Consider the following 10,516-nt stretch of genomic DNA (forward strand, 5'->3'; position numbering starts at 1 on the left):
GGGTAGGGGGGGGTAGAGCGAGACCACGAAAAAGATGAAAAAACCCACTCCCAAAAAAAAAAAAAAAAAAAGCCGAGTGTGGTAGTGCATGCCTGTAATGTCAGCTACTTGGGAGGCTGAGGCAAAAGAATCGTTTGAACCTGGGAAGCGGAGACTGCAGTGAGCCGAGATCACTCCACTGCACTCCAGCCTGGGCAACAGAGCGATACTCTGTCTCAAACACACACACACACACCCCCCTCAAAAAACAGCACCTACTCTGTGCCATGTATTGTTTTAAGGGCCCACTATTTTTTTGTGTGTTTGTTTGTTTTTGTTTTTGTTTTTTTGAGACGGAGTCTCGCTCTGCCGCCCAGGCTGGAGTGCAGTGGCCGGATCTCAGCTCACTGCAAGCTCTGCCTCCCGGGTTTACGCCATTCTCCTGCCTCAGCCTCCAGAGTAGCTGGGACTACAGGCGCCGGCCACCTCGCCCGGCTAGTTTTTTGTATTTTTTTAGTAGAGACGGGGGTTTCACCGTGTTAGCCAGGATGGTCTTGATCTCCTGACCTCGTGATCCGCCCGTCTCGGCCTCCCAAAGTGCTGGGATTACAGGCCTGAGCCACCGGGCCCGGCCAAGGGCCCACTATTTATAGTTATACAGGTGAACCGCATGTCTGACAGTGATCCTATAAAACTGAAATACCGAATTTTTACGGTACCTTTTCTATGAGTAGACACACAAGCGCCTACATTGTGTTACCGGACAGTAACCTGCCGCACAGCTGTGTGGCCCAGGAGCCGCCGGCCACCTTACAGCCCAGGTGCCCGCAGCCCTGCCACGTAGGTGTGAGTGATGTTGCTCTAGGATGTTGGCAGGATGACGACATCGCCTGAACACGCACTGCCCAGATGGTATCAGCGTCGTTAAGCGAAGGATGGCTGTGGCGAAACAAACAAACAAGCAAACAAAGACCGCCTGTTCTGAGTGTGGGGCTTATTACTCTGGGCGTAACTATGATGAATTGTTAGTTACGTTTGCCTCCAGGATTGAGGTAGGGGGTGATCCCAATTAGGGGGTGCCCCAGGGGAGCGCCCCAGGAGTCAGGACTTGTCTCTAAAGTCCCCACTCCTCCCTCAGCCTCCCCTCCATCCGACCCCGTTCATATCGCGGGAAGGTCCCACAGAATGGCTGTGGATACTCCCGAAACGCAGCGGTGTAAACGGGGAGGGAGGGAGAGAGACGGTGGTCTGGGAGGGAGAGAGACTGAAGAGCCCTTTGTAGCCAGGCAGAGCTGTCAATAAAGTTTCGTCGCCTTAGTAACCGCAGGCTTCGCCGGGCGGGAGGGGAGAAGGATGGCGGTGCGCGCACATTCACCGCCTTCCTCCCGCCCGCTCTGGCTTTCTCCCTCCTGCGGCTGAAGCTTTCCTCGGAGAAAGAGAATAGGGAGGCCGCAACTCTATGGTGATGGACGGATGCCTTACCCAATGGAAAGAGGAGCTGTCCCAAGGCCAGCCAGTCATATACGACTACTGGTGCTGGCAGAGCCCGCCCTCTTTCCACTTGGACCTGAATAACCCGACCCAACCCAAGTTTCGCCCCGAGCGACTGCGCTTTCGGCCAATGAGTGCGTCGATTTCAGGCCGCAGTGGGAGAAGAGGCGGGACATGTCTCTATGGCAGAGACTGAGGGACAGCAATGTGAACCACTGACAACAATTCGCGGCGTTTGACGGCGGCGGGGGCGTGGCGGGGTTTTATCTGGGTACTGACGAGGACTGGGCGGGGAAAGAGTGGGGCTTGACCAATGGGAGCGCCGGAGCTTCGTAGCAACGGAGGAGTGGCGGTAGCCGTGACCAATAGAAAGCCTCAGTGGCCTTGGCGGGGCGGGCCTGGCGAGCAGATGGGAGGTGCGGCGACAGTGTTTGACGAGAGCTGAAGGAGGCAGTGGGAGGTGTTGGCGGCGGCGGCGCGGGCGCCGGAGGAGGAGGAGGAGGAGGAGGAGAAGCGGGTGAGGGGCGGCGCGGGGCCCGATCTCTGAGCCCCTTCACGGCCCCAGCCCTGCGCCGCCTTGGCTCCCAGTCGTCCCCTGCCCCGACTGCCCCCCACCCCGCCCGGCCCCTCCTCGTGTCCAGGCACCCAAGTCTCCCGTCCCCTCGCCGGGCCTCGGGCTTCGCGGCACCGCAGCCTCCTTCCTGTGCTTCCTCACCCGGGCCCTGACCCCCTTCTTACGTCCACGGCCCTCCCTGCGTCCTCAGGGCCTCTCCCTGACCTCCTGTCACTCTCCAGGCCTCCCCCTGCACCCCCAGGCCTCCTCCTGCACCCCCCAGGGCCTTTCCCCGACCTCACCCTCCAGGCTTCTCCCTGCACCCCCAGGCCTCTTCCTGCACCCTCAGAACCTCTCCCTGACCCCTCTCTCACCCCTGGGCCCTCCCTGCACCCCCAGGGCCAATCCCTGATCTCCTCTCACCCTCCAGGCCTCCTCCTGGACCTTCTAGGTCTCTCTGTGCCCTAGAGCCTCTCCCTGACCCCTCTGCCCCTCTCCTGGCTCTCCCTGGACCCTGAGGTTGGCCTCTGACCCTCCAGGTCCCTTGCCCTGGGCTCTCACCGCCTACCCAGGCCCCTCCCTGGGCCCCCAGGCCCTTCCCTAGGGTCTCCCTTTCCTGGATTCCCCAGGACCCCACCAAGCCCCGTGTGGATCCCTAGGCCCTTGTCGGCCCTCTCAGGCCCCTCACTCACTGGACACCCAGGATCCTCTCCACCGTCCCTGGGTCGCCCCCCGACCCACGTCTCCCGTCTGGCTCCTCCCGGGGTCCCTAGGCCTTTCCCCGCTCTCTGCCCTCCCTGGCACCCCCTTCCCTTCCTCACACCCCTCTGAGCACCCCCAGGCCCGGCTGCAGCGTTCTCCCCCGCACGGCCCCCTGCCGTGCCCACCGCTGTGCGTTTCTGTCCTTGCCCCCAGCCCCCTCTCCAGCTTCCCCGCCGTCCCTGGCGCCCTCCCGTAGCGCCCCCTCTTTCTCTTCCGCAACCTCCCAGTCTGTCCCCGACCCCTCTACAGCCGTCTCTGGAGCTCCCGCTCCTTGCCCTGCCCCATCTCCTCCCCTCCCAGGCGCAGATGAGCCTGGGGCGCCCTGGTGCGGGGACGAGGCTGGCCCTCCGTCTGGGTTAGGGGTTTGGATGGTTTCCTTCATCTCTCCATTCTCTCCTGGCTCCGCTTTAAAAACATGTTTTTGTCAATGTTGACCTGTGCTGCCTCCCCATAGTCTTCCTTTGCTCCCCACCCCACCCCTGCTTTTGTCCTCTGAGGCCCCCTCCCCTGGAATCCTTGGAGAGGGAGCAGGTGCTGGGATCCCTCCCCTGCCCTCCCTCCCCTCACCCGCCTCCAGGCTGCCTGGGGCTTCACCCAAAGCCTCCTGACCACTCCCGAAGGCTGCTGGGGAGGCAGGGGGCGGAGACCGAGGCTGGGTCGTGGTGGGGGTGGAGGGCGGGACCTCGGGCTGGCGGGAAGCTTTGACTTTTCCTCCTTGAGGGCTAGACGTGAAGCAGCTCCCCACCTTGCTAAGCCTTTGGGGTGATCCCGGCTGCCACTCAGTCAGCCTTCCCCGGGCCCACAGAGATGTGGTGGGGGGGGGGGGGGGAGTCTGTGCACATGGGCAGGGGACTCTGCGTGTGTCAGTCTGAATGTGCATGGGTGTGCCTGGTGCCCGTGTGCGTGTGCACGTGGGGGTTGTGTGTTTACCGGGCCTGTGTCTGCCCTGCAGAGCAAGAAGGGATAGAGATGCTAAGGTGATGGCTGACATGGCCTGGGTTTCCCTACTCTCAGAAGTACTTGTTGAGTTCCATCTTCGCCAGCAGCCCGGTGAAGTCAGCACTGCTTTTCTCCCCATTTTGCAGATGAGATTGTGGGGCTCACCAGCATCCCCCACAGCTTCTGAGTAGCGCAGGAGTGGAGTCAGCACCACGCCAGGCTCCCCGCGCCTGCCTTGCCCCCACCTGTTCCTGCTCTCTGCCAGAGGCAGCATGGTCCGCAGGGCACCATGGGGCCGGACAGAGTGACAGCACGAGAACTGTGCGAGAACGATGACCTGGCCACCAGCCTCGTCCTGGACCCCTACCTCGGTTTCCGAACCCATAAGATGAACGTCAGGTGAGGCGGCCTGGGGGCGAGGGTGGGCCCGAGGGGTCAGGACCCCTCCCCTTGCACCACTGCCGCCCCTCAGCCCTCTCCTCAGCCTGGTCCTCCCCTCAGCTCCAAGTGGGGGTTGGGGCCGGGGCCCTGGAAGGCCCTGGGACCCAGGCATGCCCTCTCCCCCAGCCCTGTGCCCCCACTGCGGCGACAGCAGCACCTGCGCTCAGCGCTGGAAACTTTCCTGAGGCAGCGGGACCTGGAGGCTGCGTACCGGGCCCTGACGCTGGGAGGCTGGACGGCCCACTACTTCCAGAGCCGGGGCCCGCGGCAGGAGGCTGCCCTCAAGACCCACGTGAGGGCGCCCTCCCCTCCCCCGTCCTCACCGCGTGTCCTCCCTGCTCACCGGGCTCGGTCCTGCCTGGCAGACGCTCTAGAGTCCCTCAGCGCAGCCCCTGGGGCCCCCTGACTTCCTAGCCCTTGGGACCATCTGAGGCAAGGCTCAGAGAATCCTAGGAGAGGAGAGTTGGGGGGGCCCTCTGAGATGTACTCCAACCTCTTCATTTGACGGATGAGGAAACTGAGGCCCCGAGAGGGAACACGAGGCCCCCAAGACCACACAGTGAGTCAGTGGCAGAGCAGGCCTAGATTCCTGGAGAGAGAGGGCCAAAGATGCCCCTGCCCGCCTCCTCACCCCCACCCTCACCCTCACCAGGTCTATCGCTACCTCCGTGCCTTCCTGCCGGAAAGTGGCTTTACCATCCTGCCCTGCACGCGCTACTCCATGGAGACCAACGGGGCCAAGATCGTGTCCACTCGTGCTTGGTAAGAGGGCAGGACTCCCTCCGGGTCTCCTTGGAAGAGACAGGGCTCAGAGGGCACCAGAGAGACCCTCTGTTCACGGACTGGCCGACCGGGGAAAAGAGAGGTGCCTGGTCCTCCGGGCATCCTGGGAAGGTAGTGGGGCTAATCCTGGAAGACCTCTGTGGCTACCAGGGTGCTGCTGGAGCAGGAGACCCCAGATGTGACCCCAGGGTTCTTGGGGCTTCCAGGAAAGAACTAGGCTTCTGCTTAGGGGTACGCTGTCCTTACCTCATTGTGACCTGAGCCCCCACCACATGTTAAACACCCCTGAGTGCAGTGAGGAGACCCTGCCCCTGCGGGGTTCACAGTCTGGTGAGGAGGCGGGTGGCAGACAAGTCAACATGCAGTCACTGGTCCCGGCTGGTACACGCTGCAGGGGAGCTGCGAGGAATGAGCAAGCGCTCCCAGGGCGAGGCTCACACTGAGAGGGGAAGCACCAGCCTGAGGGTCTGGTGGGGCGAGTAGCGGGGAGTCCACACAGGAGGGAATTGGGAGCAGGTGCTATGAGAGTGAGGGGAGGGAATGGGGGCTGTATCTGCTGTGTGATGCTGTCCCGAAGGCTTTCAGTAGCAGGGTCCTGTGAGGCTGGGGGCTGGAGCAGGGAAGCCCACCCAGGCGGGAGGGGAAGAGGAAGATGTGGAAGACGGATCGCCAGTAGCCAGCACCAGCGCACAGGAGTCCCTGCTTCCTGGGTGCCTCTGTGCCGGAGGCCCGAGTCCCCTGAGCAACTGCAGGAGGCCAGGCATTGCCCACAGCCCCGCCCCCTGGCCTCTTGGCAGGAAAAAGAATGAGAAGCTGGAGCTGCTGGTGGGCTGCATCGCAGAGCTGCGGGAGGCGGATGAGGGGCTGCTGAGGGCCGGTGAGAATGACTTCAGCATCATGTACTCAACCCGCAAGCGAAGTGCTCAGCTGTGGCTGGGCCCAGCCGCCTTCATCAACCATGGTGAGGGTGGGATGGGATGGAGCCAGGCGGAGCTGGAGGGAGGTAGTGGGAGGGTTTGGCGACTGAGCTCTGAGCTCACCCACCTCTCTTCTCTCTCCTGCCCCAACTGGCTCCAGACTGCAAGCCCAACTGCAAGGTAAGGCCCTGGGACCCGGGGCCACGTGGGAAGAAAGGGTGCCTGTGGCCTGGGGAAAGGGTTTTTGGTTCAGTAAAGAGCCAAACGCTGGCCAGGCGTGGTGGCTCACGCCCGTAATCCCAGCACTTTGGGAGGCCGAGGCAGGCGGATCACGAGGTCAGGAGATCGAGAGCACGGTGAAACCCCATGTCTACTAAAAATACGAAAAATTAGCCAGGCGTGTTGGCGGCACCTGTAGTCCCAGCTACTCGGGAGGCTGAGGCAGGAGAATGGCGTGAACCTGCGAGGCGGAGCTTGCAGTGAGCCGAGATCGCACCACTGCCCTCCAGCCTGGGCGACAGAGCGAGACTCTGTCTCAAAAATAAAAACAAAAAAAGAGCCAAATGCTGCCCCCTGTCTCCATGGCTTCCCACGGGTCCTGGAAGGAGCAGAGTGGGTATTTGGTCACAAGGCTACCAAAAACGAGGAAGGGGCTCCAGCTTGGCCAGTGTTGCCTGGCTGTTTGTGCAGTTGCGCTGGAACCCTGGTTGCCAGCTGCTGGCCATCTTTCTTCTCTGAAAACTGAGCTGGGAGCCGTGCCAGTTTGGGCAGGGAGTGTGGCAGTGAGGCAGGGCCCTGTGGTGGGAGCTCCCAGCCTTGCAGGGAGCAACACAGGCAGCTGTGGTGTCAGGAGCAGGGAGGCCAGAGAGCCCCAGGGCTCAGGGGTCAGGACTCAGGATGCTGTCCAGACGTACTGAGGAGAGGCCGCCGGTTGTCCTATAGCCGGGAAGCGGAAGGAATGAGGAGGGTCGGCTCCAGGAAGGCATTGAGGGTGCACCCTCTGGAGCACAGACCTCGGAGGGGCGCCCCGGGAGGCATGACAAACGGGTCCAGATCTTCAGCTCCAGGGTCAGAACTGAGTTGGGGTCCTGGCTATGCTACCCCTGGCCTTTGGTTTTTCATCTCAGATGGGGTTGGTTGCCCAGGAGCTCTGCAGGCTGGTCAGGTGTGCCAGAGGGTTTTGGACAGCGAATGCGCGGCCCTGATCTGGCACCACACACAGACGCTGGGCGGGATGGAAATGAAAGGCGGTACCTGGAGAGGCTGTGCAGGGCGAGTGTGCGCTAGCCACCCTGAGCACGGGAGAGGGCGGCCAGCTCGCCGGCCATCGGGGACCATCTGGCTTCACACAAGCGATGCCATGCTGGGCATCGACAGAGAGGCAGAGTTTCCCTAGGTGTTAAAGGAAATCAGGGGCAAAGGAGGGCGTCTAGCAGGACACGGCACACCGGCGGGCTGGGGGTGCCCAATGACGGCTTTGGTCGGGCAGCAAGGCCTTGTGGCCCGGGCCAGGGAGCCACGGAAGCTCCCCCCAGGATGTATAATGAGAAGCTTGGTTTTTAGGTCACCCTGGAGGCCCATGTGCAAGAGGCTTGGCAGGAAGGGGAGAGGCTGGAGGCAGGGTGGCCACAGAGAGCTGATGAGGGGCTGACTCCAGTAGGGGTTTCAGGGAGGCAAGGAGGACGAAGATGTGGGAGGTGGCGCACTTAGGAGGTACTGGCCGGTTGGTCTGGGGGCCGTCAGGCAGGCAGGTGGCGAGGGCTACTCCCAGGCAAATGTCAGTCATGAGTGGATGGATCAATGGACAGTTGGGTGGACAGTGGTCATGCCCCTTCTAGACGGGGAACAGGGAGGGAGGCACAGCTGTGTGGGGCCCGGGAGGAGCCTGCGGGGCAGCTCCTGGGTGAATGATCCCAAAGGCAGGGCCAGAGCACACACGGATTGGGCTGTGGAGTGGAGGCGGGCCTCAGAGAAGCGGGGGCAGCCCATGGCAGGCAGAGCTCAGACCTCAGCTGCCTAGGAACAGTTTGTTGGGGGGCAGGCAGCTCAGGAGGGGATGGGCTTGGGTGTGGCAGAAGAGGTGGGGCTTGGCACAAGGCCACAGAGGCTGGAGGGAGCGGTCACCACCGCTGGCACTGCATGCTGCCAGAAGGTCAGGTTAGATCATCGTCCTGCAGGGAGGGGTGGAAACCAGCCAGTGGGTGGATTGTCCAGGGGCTACAGGCAAAGGACAGGCCCTGGGCAAGGCAGCCGCCTCAGAATGCCACTTTTCGGGGCTCGGCTGTTGCCCCATTCCAGAAGAGGATGCTCAGGGCCAGGGTGTCCGGCCAGGCGTGGGGATGGGTGAGCCCTCCCCTGTGCCCTGGGCCAGGGCGCTGAGCGGGCTTTGCCCTCAGTTTGTGCCTGCAGATGGGAACGCCGCCTGTGTCAAGGTGCTCCGGGACATCGAGCCTGGGGACGAGGTGACGTGCTTCTACGGTGAGGGCTTCTTCGGCGAGAAGAATGAGCACTGTGAATGCTACACCTGTGAGAGGTGGGGACCAGGCAAGAGGCGGGTGGGGTCAGGCCAGGCTGGCTGCCCCGGGGATCTGGGCTTCTTGAGCCCAGAAATGCACCCTCGGGGCCCATCCCTGAGCGTGTCCGACCCCAGCCTCTCATCTCCCCTCCACCCGATCTCCCAGGAGAGGCGAAGGAGCTTTCCGAACGAGACCTAGGGAGCCTGCATTGCCACCGCGGCCCCTGGACAAGTACCAGCTACGTGAGACCAAGCGGCGGCTGCAAGGCCTGGACAGCGGCGGCCGACAGGGCCTGCTGGGCCCTCGGGTCTGCGTGCACCCGTCCCCACTGCGCCGGGACCCGTTCTGTGGTGAGCACCCCTCCCTGCCATCCTGGCAGCCCCTACCCTGTGTGCTCCTGGTCATCTGTCTCCTTTCTTCTGAGCTCTCTGCCTAGCCTGGCACCCTCTCTCCCACCCTCAGCCCCTGGCAGGCCTCGCTGTTGAGCAGTTCTGCCTACATCGTTCCTCTGGGGAGTGCAGGGCAGAGCCGCCTCCTTGTCCAGAGGAGGACCGGCCCAGCTTGCACTGACTTCACCTCTCCTTTGTTCCTCCTCTCCCTGCCACCTGGACCTTCACAGCCGCCTGCCAACCCCTGCGCCTGCCAGCCTGTAGTGCCCGCCCAGACACCTCACCCCTCTGGCTCCAGTGGCTGCCTCAGCCCCAGCCCCGAGTGCGGTCCCGGAAGCGCCGACGCCCCCGGCCCCGGAGGCCCCCAGCGCTCTCCACCCACCACGCCGCCCGCATCTCCCTGCACCGGTGGGGAGGCTGTGGCCCCCACTGCCGCCTGCGAGGAGAGGCCCTGGTGGCCCTGGGCCAGCCCCCCCGCGCCCGCTGGGTCCCCCAGCAGGACTGGCACTGGGCCCGGCGCTATGGGCTGCCTTACGTGGTGCGGGTGGACCTTCGGCGCCTGGCCCCAGCCCCACCAGCCACCCCAGCCCCTGCTGGGACCCCAGGCCCCATCCTGATCCCGAAGCAGGCCCTCGCCTTTGCCCCCTTCTCCCCACCCAAGCGCCTACGGCTGGTGGTCAGCCACGGTTCCATCGACCTAGATGTCGGCGGTGAAGAGCTGTGACAGGCCAGACGGGGAGGCCCAGCAGGGAGAGGGGGTCTCTCTCCTGGCTACTCCCCAGGACCTCTAGAAGGAGTCCTTGGACCTCTGGGAGGGAGCTGACCCTTGACTCCAGCATAGCTCCGACCCTGGAACGGGGTTGGTTTGGACACCCCCAGGGATCTGACCCCTGACCCTTTGTGACTGCTGACCCCTGAGCCACCCCCACTCCCACAGGGAGCCCTGGCCATTTGCTGCCCTTCCCAGCCCCGCCCCAGCCTCAGGACTGCAGGAGCCTCCCTCAGCCCCTTCCTCCCCAGGGAGCAGAGCCATAAGGGGCAGGGGCCAGGCCTCGGCATCTCCCCGGAAGTGCAGGCCTCAGGAGGAGGGGGACTGACGGGGGGTGGCGCTCACAGAGACTGCCCTCACGAGGGGACTGGGTTTGCTCTCAGCTCTGCAGCTGTCTACGGTGGGGGGAAGGTTGGGGGTGTCTGGGGGCATGTTCCTCTCACCACCCCCTGTGGGTCTCAGGGAGGCCGGGTGCGACCTCATCGTTCTCATGGTGCTATCCTGGTGCTATTGGGGTGGGGGGCTCCCTCCCCTCCCCCACACCAGAAAGGGGTATGTTGGGGGATTGGAAGCACTTGAACTTTTTATTTTATTAAAACCTTGTTATAAGCAGCACCCTTGGCGGTTTTTTGTTTTGGCTTATGTTTTGAAGGGATATAGGGAGGTTGAGACCTCAGCTGTGCTGGTGAGAAGGGGAAGAGGCAACCCAGGCCTGCGGCCCTGAGAGCTGTCGGGAGAGGGATTTGGGAGGGTGACGGACTAGGGGGACTGAGGCTGGAGCCCCATCCCCACTCGGGCTGTGCTTATAAAAATGCCTTCAGACCCATCCTCTCCTAGGAGCGGGTCCTCCCATTTTCCAGGCGAGGTCAACAAGGTTTAGCAAGCAGAGCGACTTGCCAAGGCCACATGGGGACTTGAGGGCCCTTCTTTCTCCCTTCTGGCACTTCTCAGTGAGAGGCCCCTCCCACATCTCAGTC

General features: G+C 63.1%; 1 protein-coding gene across 2 annotated transcripts; it reads left to right on the forward strand.

Moving 5' to 3' along the window:
* The first annotated feature begins 1,873 nt into the window (after positions 1 to 1,873).
* KMT5C (lysine methyltransferase 5C) lies at positions 1,874 to 10,154 on the forward strand. Of its 2 annotated transcripts, XM_023184386.2 has the most exons (9): positions 1,874 to 1,987; positions 3,871 to 4,123; positions 4,292 to 4,457; positions 4,818 to 4,927; positions 5,746 to 5,909; positions 6,026 to 6,045; positions 8,262 to 8,398; positions 8,547 to 8,731; positions 9,001 to 10,154. In XM_023184386.2, the coding sequence occupies exons 2-9, from the start codon at positions 4,014 to 4,016 to the stop codon at positions 9,492 to 9,494; spliced, it is 1,386 nt and encodes a 461-aa protein (XP_023040154.1). In that variant the 5' UTR covers positions 1,874 to 1,987; positions 3,871 to 4,013; the 3' UTR covers positions 9,495 to 10,154. The 2 variants fall into 2 exon arrangements, with proteins under 2 accessions (XP_023040154.1, XP_023040155.1); XM_023184387.2 differs by lacking the exons at positions 1,874 to 1,987; positions 3,871 to 4,123 and having other exon boundaries at positions 4,321 to 4,724.
* The last annotated feature ends 362 nt before the right edge of the window (positions 10,155 to 10,516 follow it).

The sequence above is a fragment of the Piliocolobus tephrosceles genome, chromosome 21 (assembly GCF_002776525.5).
Source record: "Piliocolobus tephrosceles isolate RC106 chromosome 21, ASM277652v3, whole genome shotgun sequence".
Lineage (NCBI taxonomy): Eukaryota > Metazoa > Chordata > Mammalia > Primates > Cercopithecidae > Piliocolobus > Piliocolobus tephrosceles.

Coding starts and splice junctions, on each gene's coding strand:
- KMT5C (XM_023184386.2), top strand. CDS start 4,014: ATGGGGCCGGACAGAGTGACAGCACGAGAACTGTGCGAGAACGATGAC. Junction 4,458..4,817: donor AGGCTGCCCTCAAGACCCAC/GTGAGGGCGCCC, acceptor CACCCTCACCAG/GTCTATCGCTACCTCCGTGC. Junction 4,928..5,745: donor ATCGTGTCCACTCGTGCTTG/GTAAGAGGGCAG, acceptor GCCTCTTGGCAG/GAAAAAGAATGAGAAGCTGG.